Here is a 17,964-nt window from a genome sequence, read left to right on the forward strand (position 1 = left end):
TCCCAGCAGCACCAGCCCCCTCCTGCCCTCTCTGGAAGCAGCTACAGTCCTTGAAGCATGAAATTTTCTTGTCCTTATTGTAGCACATTGCTATCATGTCGTTACTGATCAGAAAAATTATCCTGTGTTTTCTCTGCATCCAGCCCCTTCCGAAGGCGTTCACAATGAGTGAGCACGGGCACAACTCGAACAATCAATCTCTGTGGAAACCACCCCCTGCTCTTGCAAAGAGCAGGCAGTGCACTCCCCTGGTTTGGGCAGTCAGAGTGCAGAAATACATCAATTTTGGTGATTTTTGACCTGCAAAGCTCCAACAGCAGCCCCCCAAACACTGCAATAGCGACTCTGCAACCCAGACTCCCCATGCACCCAGAGGAGCTCTTTGTACGGTGTCTTAATCAGTACATAAAATGCTTTCAGTGAAATGCTGCCTTCTTCTGTCTATTTGTCACAACTGATGCTCTGGTGAACAGTAAATAGGAAATTTGTTGGCAAATCAGCACTACCAGCTCGGTTTGCAAGGAAAGGCTGGAGCACAGAACTCTGGGCAAGTCCCTGTCGTGCCTCGTGCTGGACCCTCAGTCCTTGAGGTTCAGCAAGTCCTGAAGGCACATAAATCTCTCCTCAACAACCCAGCAATACCCAGACAGCGCGTGGTTATGTAATTCCTAGCACTTCTGATGTTATTAAAAGGGCTGATTAAAGCAATGTATGCACAAGAATTCCCTATCAGTTCTGCTAGGAAAGCTCCACATTGAAAATTCCGGCCCTTTTAGCCGCCTGTGCTGCTCCCCCCTCTTCTCATCCCCGTCCCCGTTGCACAACGCTGGTTTCATGTTTGCCACCAGACAGTTTGCAGTCAGCCTCACATGGAAAAGAAGGAAGTAACAGTGCCTACATTGCACAGAACTGCAAGCAAACGCCTTTCCAAGAAACTATTAAGCAGTGCTCATTTGAAGTTAAAATGGAAAAAAAAAAAAAAAGAAAGAAAAAAAAAAAGACAAACTTGGAAGGATTTTTCTTGGCTCGGAGCTTTTTATGAAATTCAGATTTGAAGCGAAACGTGGCCAGGCAACACCGGTGGTGCAGCACAGGCAGAGTGCAGGCAGGGATGCGCTGTCTTGGGCTCGGACAGATGCGAGCCCTCCTCGGTGCCGGTCCCTTCCCTGCCTGCAGAGGGGCTGCAGGAAGGAGCGGGGACCGCAGCCCCCGGGGCACAGCCTGGCACCCCTCAGGCTCCCCTCTGCTGCTCCTGCCTGGCACCACTGCCCGGCTGCCTCCCTGCTCCATCACCCCAGCGCTCCCCAACCCCCTCGCACTGTCTGGGGTTGGTTTTGGCCCCAGAGCCGGCGGGGCTGGCCGGGGGCCCGGGGCTGCGTGGGTCCCTGTGCCCAGGGATGCTGGCAGGGCAGCCAGCGGGACACGGCGCTGTGTGAAACGGCCCCTTTGTGCCGCACACAGCAGCAATTGTTCCTCGGGAGCTTTGCATGGACGAGGCCGCTGTCCCCCGGCAGCTTCAGACACCCTCGATGGCAGAATAAACGAACAGGCAGCGTTAAAGTAACCGCGCTGGGCTTTTCAAATATACATCGCTGTGATTTATTTTTTAAACCGTTGCTCGGTTTTCGAGGCAAGGAGATAAGACTCCTCTGGAAAAAAAAAAAGAAAAACAAAAAGATCTTTGCCCATCTAAATTCTCCCCATTACCGAGCAAATGGTTTGCAACAACAAATTTATTCCACAGCGTCTCCTGTGCTCTTTTTTGTTTGAAAAAGCCACAAACAGATTGTGATTTTCTCTAACAGATTCACCATCTGGGAAATTTTTCATGCAACTCCTTTCCTCACTGGGAGCAAGTTACTCAGAGGGGAATTCCCAGCAGAGAGCAGACTCTGAAGGGATGGGTCGTTCATTTAATTAGCATGCATAATCTGGATGTCCTTACTCAGGCAAAACTCTCACCAGGGCCAACGGGAGATTTATTTTTTTTTTATTCAAGAACCAGCTAAGGACTTTGGTATTTGTCTCTTGGTGTTACACACAGTGCTTTCCTTGCAGGGAAAAGTTGGCTTTTGGCTGCATTAGAGGCTCTGATTTACTACAGTCTTGTGCATCCAAGGCCAGGATGTGGCCCTTGCAGGCCACAGTCTTGCAGTCACAAGGCTGAGCCCTGGCAGGAGCAGCTCCCTTTCACACACTTCCCCAGCCCAGGGAACATCCCACGTTCTTGGAGCACGCTCTCACAGCCAGGGCAGTGTGGGGTGGAGGTCAGCGGGGGAAGAGGCTCTGCAGAGCCTAACACGCATCAGCACAGAGAAGTGTCCTGTTCCTACAGCCCTTGTGCAAGGGATGGGGTTCTTTTTCCCCTCAGCAGATGAATTTATCACATGGGAAGATGCAGGAAGTGCAGGGATGCTCCTTTTATCTGTTACCTTAAAGCTACTCCTGTGGAACATCAGCGTTGACTGCAGCCTCCTGAGCTCAGAGCTCGGAGCAGACCCCACCGCCCGGCCTGCTCCCACCTCAGCACAGCTCTGAGAGCTGCACAAGGAGATCTTACACTGAACAATTTTCACTGGCTCATTACTGGACAAAACTTCGCTTTGAACTGACGTTTTCTGGGCACGACGAGAGCTTTGAAGCAGGGAGACAAAATTAGTGCAGAGAGTTGGCAGGTGAAGAAATGACAGGGTGTTTTTTTTCTTTCCCCCAGCAGCAGAGCTGTCCAGGAGCTATGGAAACCTTGTTTGGCTAAATAAAAACGCAGAAAGATAACAAGGCTTCATATTTTCCAGCAACGTGTTTGCTGGAACAGTGTTCTATCTGTGTGTGCTAGAGGCTCCAGAACAGCCAAAGCTGTTCCTGAAGGGAAATGTGCCGTGCTGTTTTCCACAACTGGAAGTAAAGAATTTACTTGAAAGTAAAGAATTTACTCCCTCCAGGAGGGAGGGAAATCAAGTCAGTGATGTAAGAGAACCCTGGGAAGAATTGCAGTGAGCCTTCAGGCAGGTGAGGGGCTGGTTTCTTCTCCAGTCTGCTCCCAGTGACTTTTTGAGAGTTACAACTATAAACTGGGACAAAACTCCCAAAGCTCCCTCTAGGAACTGGGCAAACAAGTTCTTCCCCAAGAGATGGCAAAGGCTCGATAACCACATATTACTGAAAGTGAAAACATATCCATCCTTGCCCAAGTCCTTCTCTCTCTTAGAAACCTCCTTCCCCTTCAAGTTCTCCACTGTGACTCTTCAGCTCTTGGGATACCAGAAAGGAGCATCTCCTGCACACATGGGGTTTGTGGGCTGCTCTATCCACACAAATATGTCTCCAGTTTGGTCTGTAATGGTCCTGTCCATACTGGCTGTCCAAAACCTGTGCTCCATGGACTCCAAGTTTGCCAGTCACTGGAGAGCATGTCCTGTCCAGCATCTATTTTAGGGTTTCATGCTGCTGCACGTCACTGTAGTACTTTCCACACAAAAATAATAGGAATGCCAAAGTCCACCGTGGCAGGAATATTCCCCTATTCCCATAGGAAGCATCACAATTGTGTCCCAAAACTACAGCTCTGCACAGCAAGCTCAGCTCCAGCAGGGAAAGGAGGAAAGACAGGACCTTCTAGGAATTAATTGCTGTGCCCCTCAGTGGGAAGTGACAGCTCCTTCTGTCTCCTCTACCCTGCATTGCCCTGTTTCAGAGAACCACAAAGTCATTAATTTTGGAAAAGACCTCCAAGATCAAGTTCAACCTTCAACCCAAACTGTGCCCCCACCCTGCCATCCCACCACCAGGACATCCCCACATCACAGCGATACCACCACGAGAAGAGGAAATCCTTCCTTTTTCTTCCCAACCCATCCACCAACATGTTAAACACCCAAGTTTAATGTAGGTGGCATGTTTCATACAGAATTTTACAGGCACCCAAAACACCAGCTGGTGCCATGTTCTGAAGAGTTAACGAGGTGAAACTCCAACACTTCAGTCTCGTTCAAACACTCCCAGGCTGAACAACAGGCCCAAGGCGGCTTCGCCACCGCATGGCTCCTCAGCCGGGATCCCCCTGTCACCCAAACACCCCAAAAGCTCTGGAGCGAGCAGGACTCCATCTCCAGAGGGTTTGGAGTAGGTCTGCAAAGGATACACTCTCCCAGATCAGTATTTCTAATATTTTTCCTGATTAGTCTTAAGGACATTTTTAACCCACCATGTGGAATAGAAATGTCTAAAGACCAAACATGGAAAGAAAGGAAAAATCCCAACAAACCATCTGCTCTCACTGTTCAGGATGGGATTGGCATGAAGGAATGCTGAAATGAAAATTGCAATAATTTTAGAGTTAAATCCATCTATATAGCTTTAATAGACTTAAAATATTTTGGATCCATCCTTCCCAACACTGAATTTGAAAAGAGTGAAATACTCAAAAGAACACAAACTTCCCCAACGAGGCACAGTCTGCAAGAACCTGCTCAACACGAAATATTTCTGGCAAATATCATTATAAACCACTCTTGAACAGCAGAAAGTTCAACTTCCCCTGTTTCCTTACTTGTATTCTACAATGTTTTGTGTGTCCCTTTATCAAAAATGCCAGGTTTTCAATTAAACTAAATGGGGGAAAAGACCTCAACTCATGCTTTGCATAACCTTAATACAACATTCAATCTGCCTCTTTCTCCCTCCCTCAGTTGTGGCTTGGCTCCCTTTCAACTTCTAAGAAAGTTTTAGAATCTCAATTCTGCAAGAAAGAAATACTTTGGCAAAATAATCCTAAAAGCTTTTTAAAAAAAATTAAAACCAATGAATTTACATTCTGAATCATTCCCAAGATCTTACTTATTCTGCAACCTCTTGGGGATGTTGTGAGGTTTAATTAGCTCCAGTTGGAAAACGCTTTGACGAGGAAAAGTGCCAAATGTTGCTCCACTCAGGTAGAGCTAAAATGTCTAAATTATTACATCATAAAACAAATAATTTGAAAATTAATTCCTCTTCCTTGCCAGCATGATTTCACAGGGACCTCACTTCCCCAACTGTGCTGGTAGGATCACACCACCAAGGTGTCCAAGTGCTGGTAATGACCAAAAATCAGAGATTTTTGAACGTCGTGGTGCCTTTGAGGCTGCCTCAATCACCTAATTCTGGGGTGTCTGTGTGCCACAGGAGACCTGAGCTTCAGGCCATTCTGAGTGCAGGTACTTGGCCACCTTTGTAGAAGATGCTGGGGAGTCACTGAGCTAAGGCAGCTCAGCCCCAGGGTCTCTCTTGAGGAACATCTGGGCGTTTGGCGAAGGTTATTTGTTGTGATTTAACAAGGACACGTCCTTCTTCCTCAGAACACAGGGCCAATGGAAGTCCGAGCGGCCAAAGCGGGTTTGTTGAAGGAAGGCACAAAAGTGAGGCTCCATCTCTCGCTCCCTGCACCAAGGACGTGACAACGAGCCAAAGCTCCCCAGATGAGATCTGAATGCTCTGTGATAACGAGGTTATGCTCAGTATCAGTCACTTGCCCACGTCTGCAGTTGGCAAGGGGTCTCAGCCTCCAGCAGTGACCTTGTGAGGCTCCAGCTCCAGGGCAGATCCCCCCACCCCGGCAGCTGCTCAGCAGGGACAGCTCAAAAAAGGCTCACTCAGGCTGTCATATTTATGGAATAAAGCAGTTGGCTCGCAGTCAAATTACAAGTGATGAAAAAGGTTGTGAGACTCCTTGTACCCACAAGCTCCTTTGTTCCTTGACCAAATTAGCGCTGGAAGAACCACCTGCTATTCATGTGTTAATCGCATGATCGCTGCTCTGCTTTACAGGCTCACACACATCAAAGCCGGCTGTGTCACCCTGTTCCTGTGGGGGTTTTCAAAGAACACCGTGAAACCAGAGAAGTTCACGACCTGGGGACGGCCCAAACCTTTGTTTCCTTCGGATCCGGAACCAAACCACCGCAGGTTTGGCCAAGCAGTTGAGTGTGTCCATCACAGCGGGCCTGGCAGGCACGGGACCACAAATCACCCTTTCACCCAAGGAGTGCTGAAGTTCAGCCACTCCCAGGTGAAACAAGGTCCCACCACCCAAGGAGGATCCCGGCTGCTCTCCCAGGGCTGTTTGCTGGCCGGCTGTGACAGGTTTTCTGCAGGAATTCTGGAGCACAGCCACCCTGAGAGCCTCCCCCAGTCCGCAGCGCTCCGGGCTGGCAGCTGTACTGGGCAGGAAAGCACCGGGCTGGGGATTACTGGGAGCTCTCTCTGCACACAGAGCAAGCTGGAGCTCAGACCTACAGGACACTCAGGATCTGGGGTCTGGAGAACAATCCCAGAGAAGGCTCTGGGGAGATCTCTGTTGGGAGGAAAGTTCCAGACACCAGTTTGTGACAGATGCTGATGCTACATCTCTGCTGCAGAAAGAGCCTTTGGCTCTCTCGGGGCTAATCTAAAGTTCACACCACCGTGGCCATTATTTATTCAGCTCTGCTGTTCAGCTGCGTTATCTGTAACACTCCATAATGACAGAATTTCGGGGGGTGCTTTAGCTTTGGGCTCCACACAGAAGCTTCTCCATTTTCTATCCATAAGCCTCCAAACCGAAGTATGTCAGCAAAAGGCTGCACCACTCACAAGCTGAAATGTGAAGGATCTTTCCCCGTGTGCAAACGGCACTCACAGCTTTGACCAAGAAGATAAAAAACACAGTCATGTAATTCCATTCTTGCTTATTTCCCTATGATTGACCCCAAAGATTTTGTGGACAGAGGGAAAAAGGCTCTCCATCATTTTTACCAACTCGTTTTCAAACATTTCTTTAAAGAATGCAGGGAAAAAGGCAATATTCCATTATAAGGCAAAACAAACAAACAAAAGCAATATAAAAATAAACTTCAGGCCAGCTTCTGGGCTCCATAAATAGAGTTACTTGACTGACTGCATAGTGACAACTTAGATCAAGACCAGTAGAACTGAGCTTAAAATTCAACTGCCTTTTTGAGCTGTTGGTAATGCTCTGCAGTGACCCCCCCCCCCCGCCCCGCTGCAGAGGTAGAACAATTCGTGTCATTTCAGGGAACAATTATTGCCAGCTCAGACTGCACTCTGCTACCAATCTCTCCTAGGTAAGACAGTCTCACCTCATTGTACGCCGTGAGACAGAAGAATCTCTGTGAGAAAGCTGGAACTAATCAATTCAGGGAAAAGTAGAACCAAATGCCAAGATCTGAACGCTGAGGATCATTGCAATGGGTCCCCCTTAATCACTGCAAAATGAGAACATATTTGCCGTGACTGGGAATTTCAGGAGCACATGATAGCAAGCCCTGCTCCCATCCCTCCCGTGGATTTGTGCTATTAGGGAAAGACTCAATTACTCAGCACTAACTGCCTGAAAAGGACAAAGCCACTCAAAGCTATATAATCACCTTAAAGTGGATGAAACAGTAGAGTGGGGCAAATGTATGTCTTGCACAAATCTAAAAATAAAAGAGGGGAAAAAAGCCCCCAAAGCTCTACAGTCTGTTGAATTTTGGCCCCAGATTCTTATTGGGAATATGCAAAACGTAAACCTACAAGAAAGATACTTATTACAGGCCTGAGATATTAAGGAACGTTTTTAGGAAAATGGTGAAGATGGATTAAGAGTGTGGGGTGCAAAATTATCTGGCTTCTGTCCTCCAGATAAATCACAGCCTTTTTCATGCCCACAGGAGTACAGGAACACCAACAAAATAGGCTCTTATGGATTAAAAGAAACTTATATTAACCTGCACTGTGCAAAGAATAAAACACCCAATCAAGTGTTGCACTTTGATAATCAAAATGGCACCTCGACCCTCAAAGAGATACAAATTCCAGAGACAAGCATGTTAATTTATCCACAAAAATTAGCACTGAGAAATAAATTAATTTATATTAGAAAAAAAAAAAAAAGAAGAGGATATTGACACATTTTAGGGGTAGAAGAAAAGTCACCTCCTGATCCCACATGCGCTTGGTTTTATTTACATATCCACAAAGACCATGAAACACCACCCCAGCCCCCCCACCAGCAGCATGGTCACATGAATCCCATAGATGAGCAGTTCATTCATGAGGCTGAAGTCCACCCGCCTCCGCCCCAGCAAGAGCAGGATGATGGAGAGTTTGTACTGGAAGCGCAGGAAGATGCGGATGCCAAGGTACTGAAGGCAAAACAAGATCGAGAGAGCCACCCAGAGGATGGAGGTAAAGAGGCTGCAGCTGAAGTACAGCAGGAAGCGGATGAATCCGTACATCCATCGCGATTTGAGATAGATGTCGAAGTTGTTGTACTTGGTGCGCACCAGGTGCGTGGTGCGCACGGGGCCGCAGGCCGAGTGCAGGCAGGTGGTGTGGGGGCCGTGGAACGAGCGCACCCGCCGGGGAATGGGGATCACCGGCATCGGGCCCCGCCCCGCGCAGCCGGCCCCAGGCCACGAGCCGCAGGGCACATATCAGATGGCAGCGGGACAGAGCCGGCAGCCTGGCACAGCTAACCCTGGGCTGGATGTCCGCGAAGGGAGACACCTGCGGGAAGGCACAGGAGGGAAGCACAGTGAGCAGAGTCTGGCTTGGTGCTGGCAAATAACTCAGACAATTGAAGTTTTCTCTAAGTAACACGCACAATAGAAAGTTTCAGTTCTCCTGAAGCTGCTGAATAGAGCAACTTATCCCGCCTGATTTCAGCATCAGCACTCACTTACTACTGCTTTCCAAACCTCAACTTCTTCCCTTAAAACATCTTTGTTTTTCCTCTTTGCTTCTTACTCCCCACACAAACGCATTCTATTTCCACGCCAGATTCCAAATAAATTCCCCGGCCAGCACCAGTTGTAGCCTGTTGTAAACTTTATCCAGTGTTAATTCAGCAAAGAGGTTTGGTCTGAAATGATCCTGGCTAATTCACAGATCTTTCCTAATCCAACAACCACCCTGCAAGAGCCCACCCATGTGAGCAATAATATTAATGCGAGAGCAGTAATATTAACGTATGTGTTTGCATCAGGCCGTTATTTCCTTTAAAAGTAAAAATAAAAAGAGTGTCCAAGTACTTTTGCAAGTGAATTCTAGATTTGTGCTCATTTCCAAACTTGGCAAAGCTTCACCAAATAAACAAACTGAAAATAATGGAAGGTCTTGGAAGAACAATGAGGCAATCATGTTTTTCACACTCCACAGGATGTACCTCCCCTGGCTCAGGCCAGCCTTGTGCTCTTGCTGTCACTGCAAGGCAAGGCCAGGCAGCCTTTCAAAGGCATCCACCAGTTTATTTCTCCCCTTGGGACCTGCAGAGATAATTTCACTTATCTTGATCTTCTGCAGTGTTTAGGATTTATAATCTTAACATCCTTCCACACACCCATTGTTGCTGTGTGAGTGATGAGCAGGAGCCTCTTAGCTGCTCTCTGCTTCACCCCAGGCTCCTGATGTGCCAAATTCCGGGAATTATGAAATGACAATGCACTCATCAGATAATGCTGGAAAACAACAGGGACTTTCCCAGACTCCTCGCACACCCAAGTGTTCAGATCCAGGCAGATCTTTCCTTTGTTGAACCAAAAATCTGGCTATTCTTAAAAGTAAAACGAATTCTTTCGTTTCCTTACTAACAGAACTAACCACAGAGCAAATGATAAAGCTGCAGGAAACTGTATTTTTGATACCTAAATCCTTCTCTGATACAACATGCATCAGTGGGGAAGTCTCTGCCCTGCTTCCTGCCTTAAATTCCATGGAAATTGCACTTCTGATCTCTCCTGCTCAGCCCCAGCTTCCAATTCCTTTTTGCTGTTACAGAAATGTGAGGCAGTATTGGTTCTACATGCATCAGGGACTACCAAAAAAGGAGTAGGGGCTAAATGATGATTTCGGGAATTTAGGAAACCAAGGGTTCTCCGGTTCTCCTCAATTACCACAGGCACCCTCATAATTTTAGGTGCCTCTTGCCCTGTTTCCTGTCTGTAGCCAGGAAATGCCAAGCAGCTCGGAAATGTGGCTTTTGCAAGGCACAGAAATTGCTCAGACACTGAACCAACGCTGCCTAAAACCAACCCAGTTCTGTGCCTGGAGCATGTGACCTGACACACTTCCCACATGATGGGTATGAACTGCTCAGCGTTTGCTCTCAGAGATATTTTTGGAGGACTGAAGCAGACAGGTCAAAAATCACATGCTCTGGATGCAGAGCATTCAATTCCTGACGATGCAGCCTCTCCTTGCAACTTCCTTCAGCAGGACACAAAGTTTTCCAGCATCCTCTTGCACAGTTACTGTGCCCACCACGGGAACAAACACCCTTTGGTGGGTTCATGCTCTTTGGATGAACTCAAATATCAACACTGGAAAAGGCACGAGCAGGAGGACATTGGGAGGACAAAATAAACTCTGAATTATTACATTTTAGGGGTGCTGCCATCCACTCAGCAGGTCGGGGCTCCACTGCCCTTCTGGGATGCCACTGAATTCTTGGAACAAAAGAGTGAAGTTTTCCTGTGACACCTTCTAGGAAGAGTGACAGAAACTGCTGAGGTGCTTCAGAAACTCACAATTCTCTGCACAGGAGTTGATCTAAAAGGCAAAATGACAGAATAATTTTCAATTTGCTCATTTTGTGCATTAAAATGTTCACAGTTACTAGGCCCCGCCTCAAGCATGAATTTTTAAGCCCATAAAGACTCTAAAAAGAATCCAACACTTAGCAATAAATGGATTCCAGCTTACTGATCCATGCTGGGAGGAATCAGTGAGCTGGTAGTCAATGCCAGGACAGAAAATCACAATGAGCTCCTGCTGGTCACCTCTCCAGTCACAAACTGTTCTGGGGCACGTGAAACACGATGCAGGGAGCACAGACTTTCCAAACTGAATATGGAATAGCAGATCCTCCCTGGGAGGATGGTGAGGCCCTGGCACAGGGTGCCCAGAGAAGCTGTGGCTGCCCCTGGATCCCTGGCAGCGTCCAAGGCCAGGCTGGACAGGGCTTGGAGCAGCCTGGGACAGGGGAAGGTGTCCCTGCCAGGGCAGGGGGTGGAATGGGATGAGCTGTAAGGTCCCTTCCAACTCAAACCCCTCCGTGATTCTGTGATTATCCCCCAGTCTGTATTTTGCACGTGACGCCCATAAACAGCTTTGGACACCCATTCCATAATTTTGGGGGCCAACTCGGCCTTTTCTGGGCATCACCCCACAGCTCAGAGGATTCCAGCTCAAGGCACCTCCGTGTCCTCCACGCCGCTGTCACCCCCGGCACCTCATTCGTGGTGGCCACACCGGGACGTTAAAAACGTGAATAACTCTTCGATTTGGCGAGCTTTCACCGCCTCTCCTTTGAAAAGGGAGCGTGCGGTGAGAAAGGCACGGGAACGCCGCGCTGCCTCTCCGCATCCATCGGACATTCCAGGCAGGACCTGCCCAGGCTCGGGGCACTCCCCGTTCCGGGAGGAGCGGGGGCAGCTCCGAGCCGCCCGGACTGACGGGACCCCCCGGCGGGACCCGAGTGCTCCAGGAGGAGCCGCACAAGGTTAGGGACAATGACAAATAAAGGTTAGAGCCGAGGGATGAGCGCCGGCAGCGCCGGAAGGAGGGGAAACGCCAACTCCTCCTACATCCCACCGATCCCGAACGGAACCGCGGCCGCTCGGGGAAGGAGCTGCGGGAGGGAGCTCGGCCTGGCCTTCCCCGGGGGCCCCGCACGGCCGCGACTCACCCCGGGGACAGGGACCCCCCGGGCCCCGGCGGGCAGTGACCGAGCGCTGCCGCACCGCCGGGCCCCCGGGGCGGAGCTCCCGCCGCCGCAGGGCGAGGCCCGGGCCCCGCCGCCCGCCGGGCCGTGCCTCGCACTCACCGTGGTGCCCATGGCCGCGCCGGGCCCGGGCGGAGCGAGGCCCGGGCCGCCGGGCGCTCGCTCTGCGCATGTGCGGGGGTGGCTCCGGTTCCTCCGGTTCCGGCGGCGGCGGCGGGCGGGGAGCGGCGGCGGCGGCGCGCGGTGATGGCGTCATCGCGCCGCGCCGCCCCCCGGCCGGAAGCGGCGGGGACGCGTTGCCCGGGCAACGGGGGGCGAGGGGCGGCCGGGCCCGGTCACACCGGGGGGGTCACACCGGGGCGGTCACACCGGGGCTGAGGGTCACACCGGGGGGGCACACCGGGGAGGGTCACACCGGGGCTGAGGGTCACACCGGGGCTGAGGGTCACACCGGGGGGGTCACACCGGGGGGGCACACCGGGGCTGAGGGTCACACCGGGGGGGTCACACCGGGGGGGCACACCGGGGCTGAGGGTCACACCGGGGGGGTCACACCGGGGGGGTCACACCGGGGCTGAGGGTGCCGGAGGAGGCGGCCGTGTCCGGCGTAACCGGAGCAGCAGCCAAAGGTTGTCCAGAGAATCCCAAAAAGACCCAAAATGTTCCTAAGAAACAAACAGGTGGAGAAAAATTCAAAACGATCTAAAGGGAAGAAAAACAAATAAATTCCTCCGTGCTGTTTTCCCTTAGATTTAATTAGGATTTCTTCTGCATAGTGGAAAGAATACACAACTTCGGCATTGGCTCCCTGCCCCGCTTGCTGTCTGGGCAGTGCCACGGTGGAAAAACATTAAATAATAATAACTCGGGCCATCTGTCACCTCTGAGAGCTGCTGCTGTGCACAGCCAAACCTCTCCCGGCTTCCCGGTGCCTCCCGGAGCTCCTGCCTGGTCGGTTCCTCCCCTTCCCCTTCCCCTGCCCTGCAGAGCAGCTTGATCCTGAAACACAAGAGGGAATTCTGGATAAGGCAACATCAGGGGAGTTCTCCTGGGAAGTTGGCATCTCCACATTCCCACACACCTCCTGGTGGGAGGGAGAAGGGGATGTGCGGAGCTGATAAATTTCCCCAGTAGCATGGAACTGGGAACATCTGCTTGGTGACTTGGATAAGCAGGAGAGCCACATTCCATTTATTCCCCTCTGCCATTCTTTGGGACTCGAGCCATAACCCAGAGATGGGAATTTCAGCCCTAGCAACAAAAGTATGAAGGCACTTTGTCTTTGCAGCTTTGCCGTGGGGAATCACGGGGATGTTGCTGAGTGCAAGTGTGGCAAAGGGGGCCCTGGCGTCCTGCAGGAATCCCTTGGGTGGGAAGGGTCTTTGCTACCCTTCAGGAAACCCCAGGGAGCTCCAGTGAGTGACCCCACAACCCAAACATGTGTGTGCACCCGTGCCAAGGCTGACTCTTTTAGTTTCTTAGGTCAGGGTGACCTTCAGCTCAAGGCCAGGTTGGCCTGGTCTAGTGGAAGGTGTCCCTGCCCCTGGCAGGGAGTGGAACGAGTTGAGTTTTGAGGTCCCTTCCAACCCAAAGCATTCCATAATTCTGTGACAAAAAGCAGGACAGCCCCGTTCAATTTTCTGCCTGGCACATTTTGACCTCTCTGCTGCTGAAATGCACGTGGGGCTCCATAAACAATAAACTGCCCTGGGGTCAGGCATGAATCGAAGCTTTGACATTCAAAGAGATCAGATCCTGAAGGAGGGCTCCGAGTGGAGCCCGCAGGGACCCCGCCCACAGCCCTCGGGGCTGTATTTCTTCCCTGTGCTAATTTTACTAAAGACACAACTCATATTCCTGTTGATTGAACAGTTTTGTGTTGACAGCGTCGAAGATTTGTGATGAAACTCATCATCAGCCCCGAGAGCGGGCTATTAGTCCCCGTCAGCGCGGCCGGCGAGGGCTCGGATATTTTATGGCCCGCTCTGAAGACAAACATACACATTTATATGTCACTTGTTGCAATATAAATGCTAACTTGTACTTCTTTCAAAACTTTTAATGAATTGTACACATTTTGCAAGATTTATAGCGAGAAGCGAACGGCTCAAAATATTGCTTCAAACATATTTGTCACTTTGGCAACAGAACAAAAAAAATCTGGAAGATATTGCCTTTAGAAATAAATCATAAATATAAGCATCTTAAAAGAGTTTATTTTGGTCATTAATAGTTGATGCTCCCTCCCCCACCCAGCGCAGGATTTAAAGTTAAATTATGCAAAATCAAAAACAAACCTTATAATACTTAATCAAACATGCATAAAACTGTCAGGGCCAAATAAATTCTCTCAATTAACTTGCTTCAGATTGTGATTGCATTTACTAATTTAATCAACACTAGAATAATTTGGAGACTGGGTAATGATGAATTGCTGTGGTGCTGCACGTGAAGGGCCGCTAAGGTGGTGTGCTGAGACAGGAATGCAAGAAATGCCTTCGAGGTTGAGGGCAAAAAACTCACAGCTGAGTCGTCACAATCATTTTATAATGGAAACATCTTTTTCTTCCCATTTGGAGGGGAGTTTTTGCCAGCAAATTCCCCGTCATGGACAGACCTTGTCTGGATGAATGGCTCCAGTGTTAGCTCATGGAGTCAATCTCATGCCAGCCCGAGATGAGCGAAGGAGTCAAACCTGCAGAGACATTCCCTCCCCATTTTTGAGCCATTTTGTGAATGTGATCTTTCCCTGGGAACGGCGACCTCCAGCCCTGCTGCCTGGCACCGCGTTATGCTTCAGCCTCGCTCAGGTCATTTAGGCTGGAGCTGGAGTAACAGCCCTGTAATATCGAGATGTCCTTTAGCTCAGTCCTTTTGCACTTTGAATGGATCTGCACTTACAATAAAATGGGCCTGACCCCTGCCTAGGAAAGCTTTCAATACTATTACTTGTGGAGAGCTAAAACATCACCATTTTGCAGGCGTAAGCAGGGTTTTATGGAGGGGTTCTCATTTACAGGCTCATGTGAAGGAGGCTGTAAGGTGTATTCAACCCTATAAAATACCTGAAGCTCAGAAAAATCACATCCATATTTGTTCTTTAACCTTTCCACACCTGTTTTACAAAAAATAACAATGTCCACATAGCTGCTGTGGGAATGAGCTCTTTGCAAGACTCTCCTCCTTTCTCTTTCTCTCTATCTCTGCAAAATATACTTTCCACAGCCTAACTGACCATTTTGGACACTTTTTATTTGAAATGGGGATTGTGCTTTATAAATGTCTGGCATCCAGCACTATCTGGTACCCAGTACAAATCAGTAAATAAAAATCCATGGGCTGAAAAGTATATCCAGAAAAATAGCTAACAAGTTTCCTTGGGTGACCCAGAAACAATTACTTCCCTAGCAATTCCAGGCCATATAGACATCCATAATTCTTCAGGGCTTAAAGATAATAAAGTGTTAACATGGTATTTTTCAAGCATTCACTGCTGCCTTCAAGTCATATCCAAAAGCACCATTCAAAACCAGCAGCATTTTAACTCCCTTGGGTTTTGCTGAGCAAGAAATATAACAAATTAAGGAAATCTTAAAGGAATTCTTTCCTTTTCCTTAAAGGAGATTTAGGATTGAGTCTGGCCCTTAAATTTTAAATGTAATCGATCCTCCCTGCAAATCTAAAGTGCAAAAGCTTGTGAAATATTTTTTCCTTATTACTTCTTTCCAGATCTCATCTCGTGGCTAGAAATGTGAGCTTTAATCAGTTTGAGGAGATTTGCATGTGGTAAATAATAATGCAGTCTATTAGACTAATCAAATAAAAAGATGTGTAGCAGAAAGTGGAACTAATTCCCAGTCCTGCAGCCCTGCAACCGCCAGTTGCATTCTCAGAGCAGCGCTCCGAGCCCCTGGCTCTCCCACTTCCCCAGGGCTGCAGAACAGCAGCCTTGTTTTGGGGAGTTATTTGGGGTTTGGCAGCATTTGGATCCTTTTGGATGCCTTTTGGGAGTGAGGGATATACAGACCCCCAAACCCCGCACTGAACACCCTGCGAGGCTGGGGAGCGGCAGTGCCAGCTCAGACGCTGAATGCCCGTGCAGATGGTCGGGTTGCGCAGATGGTCGGGTTGCGCAGCTCAGCGAGGCCAGGCTGCCGTATCCCTGCAGGAATCCTCCTCCTGGAAGAGTTTTATGGATATATATTTTACAGGTGACTTGCGAAATATAAAACTAGAGCAGTCTGCAGTTTCTAAAGAAATAAATGATTGGTGTGAGGCTCGGTGAGACAGTAATGTTTGATGTATTCCATCTACGTGACACCTCAGGCTGCTTTCGGGCATAATAATCTGCTGCTGCCAGCCTCTGCTGCTCTAAAAACAAACCAGGGGTTGCTCAGGGGGGCTGGGGGCTGCCTGCCTCCTCTCTGCCCCAGAAAACTGCTCCTTCTGTGCTGCAGGAATCAGGACAGAGAGAGAAAGTCCAATGCCAGTGCCAGTGTGGGTGGGATCCCAGTGAACCCACAAAAGGTTGATGCACCTAAAAAATGTGTGTTGTCCTATAGCAGGGACACTTAACTACCCCAAAAGACAGAGCCTCACTAGCCTGGCTGTTCCCTCCACCTCTGGAAAATGGGAAGGTAGTTATTCTAAAGATGCTGGAGTCATGGAAAGATTCCTGCTGACCTGTGGGGGCTGGAGCAGGAGCCAGCTGCACACATATGGTGAGTGAGTAACTGTCTCTAAAACAAATGAAAATAGAATGGGATGCTTTGCCAGGGACAGAATTCCTGCCAAAGCTTGTTGCTGCATCATGTTGGCGAGTCCCGATCTGGCTGATGTCAGAAACTGCCTATTATGCAGAAAACTCTTGAGGAGAAGTGTCATTACTGCCTTCTGTTCCTTTGTAGGCTGGGTCTAATTTAAGCAGGAGGCAGTAAAACCCAATCCATCCCTGCCTCGTGGAGCTGAGCTTTGGTGGGCAGGATCAGGAAGCCTCCCAAATCCTCTGGCTCTGCAAAGTGCTTCTCTAAGGGTGATATTTCAGGTCAAAGTAACACTTTTTCTCTGGGAATCTCAGTTCCCTGTTTTTCCATTCATTAATACTGTATCTCAATCATATCATGTGCAGATGTGCAGGTGCTCTTAACTCATTGCATAGATCCATCAGGATCCTCCAATGTGGATGAGATCTGTCTGCTCTGGGGTCACTTTGGCCACAGCAACCTGCTCTTGTGTCACCTACAGTGCTGGGCCACGTCATGCTTGAGCGACAGGAGAGAGCAGAGACAAACCTTTGCTTGGCAAAGGGGTTTGTGCCTGAGCTCTGAATCGATGAAATCACCTACCCCGGGCATTGGCTGTGTGCCACATTTAGGGACAGCATTCAGTTCGGTGGGATCAATGGAAAGCCGAATTTGCCCGTGTTTCTTAGGCATCATTCCAGAGCATCAGTCGGTGTCAAGTCCTCACTGGCCAAGATTAGCCGTCAGCCCGAGAGGGTCCGCTGGGCCAGGAATCCAAAACACCAGATGCTTTTTGATGAGGTGCTCTAAATACGTCTATAATAATGTAATTTCAATGCACATTACTGCAAGACCTCTTTTTTCATTATTAATTTTCAAAACCAATCGGGAGGAGCAGGTGAGCAACCCCGCACCTCAAACTCCCCGGGCAACACCTCCCGTCCGGGGCGAGGGTCAGCCCCGAGTGGCCGGGGCGTGGGCAGCCCCCGAGGGTCGCCACGGCGGGGGCGAGCGCGGGGCTGTGCCTGCGGCCGCATCCCACGTGGCGGTGCTCCTGCCCCAGGGATGCTGCGGCTGCCGCGCCGCAGCCGACGGGGAGCGGCGGCGAGGGGGAAAATCAACTCCAAAACACTGGAAGCTTTGAATTCAGGGCGAAACCTCTTCCCCGAGGCTCTCTCGGTGTGAAGCGGGCATGTCCCCCTCGTCTCGTGCCCTGTCCCGTCCCTCCTGACACATCAAAGCTGCGGGATGGGAGCGGTGACGGAGGGAAGGACCATCAGTGGGAACCCCCTGCATCCTCTGTGGCACTGCCGGCCCCTGAGCCTTCTTCACCTCTGTTTTTGGGGGATAAACCGAACTCTCACATTTCTGAGGGGCAAACTGCACCCTTTGTCTCTTTTGCTAAGTGGAAGTTTGTCCCTGTGTTCCCAGGGCAATCGGCACTGGCAGTCCAAGAGGTCTGGGGAAGGGTTTGGCTGCAAG

At 49.8% G+C, this 17,964-nt stretch overlaps 1 protein-coding gene across 1 annotated transcript; it reads right to left on the bottom strand.

Annotated features, from left to right (window-relative positions):
* Positions 1-7,847: 7,847 nt before the first annotated feature.
* On the bottom strand, positions 7,848-11,964 carry TMEM250 (transmembrane protein 250). The gene is made up of 3 exons (XM_039561944.1): positions 11,843-11,964; positions 10,396-10,566; positions 7,848-8,526 (listed from the first exon to the last, which is right to left on the bottom strand). Exon 3 carries the CDS (start codon positions 8,400-8,402, stop codon positions 7,983-7,985), a length of 420 nt encoding a protein of 139 aa, XP_039417878.1. The 5' UTR covers positions 8,403-8,526; positions 10,396-10,566; positions 11,843-11,964; the 3' UTR covers positions 7,848-7,982.
* Positions 11,965-17,964: the final 6,000 nt, after the last annotated feature.

The sequence above is a fragment of the Corvus cornix genome, chromosome 17, assembly GCF_000738735.6.
Source record: "Corvus cornix cornix isolate S_Up_H32 chromosome 17, ASM73873v5, whole genome shotgun sequence".
NCBI lineage: Eukaryota > Metazoa > Chordata > Aves > Passeriformes > Corvidae > Corvus > Corvus cornix.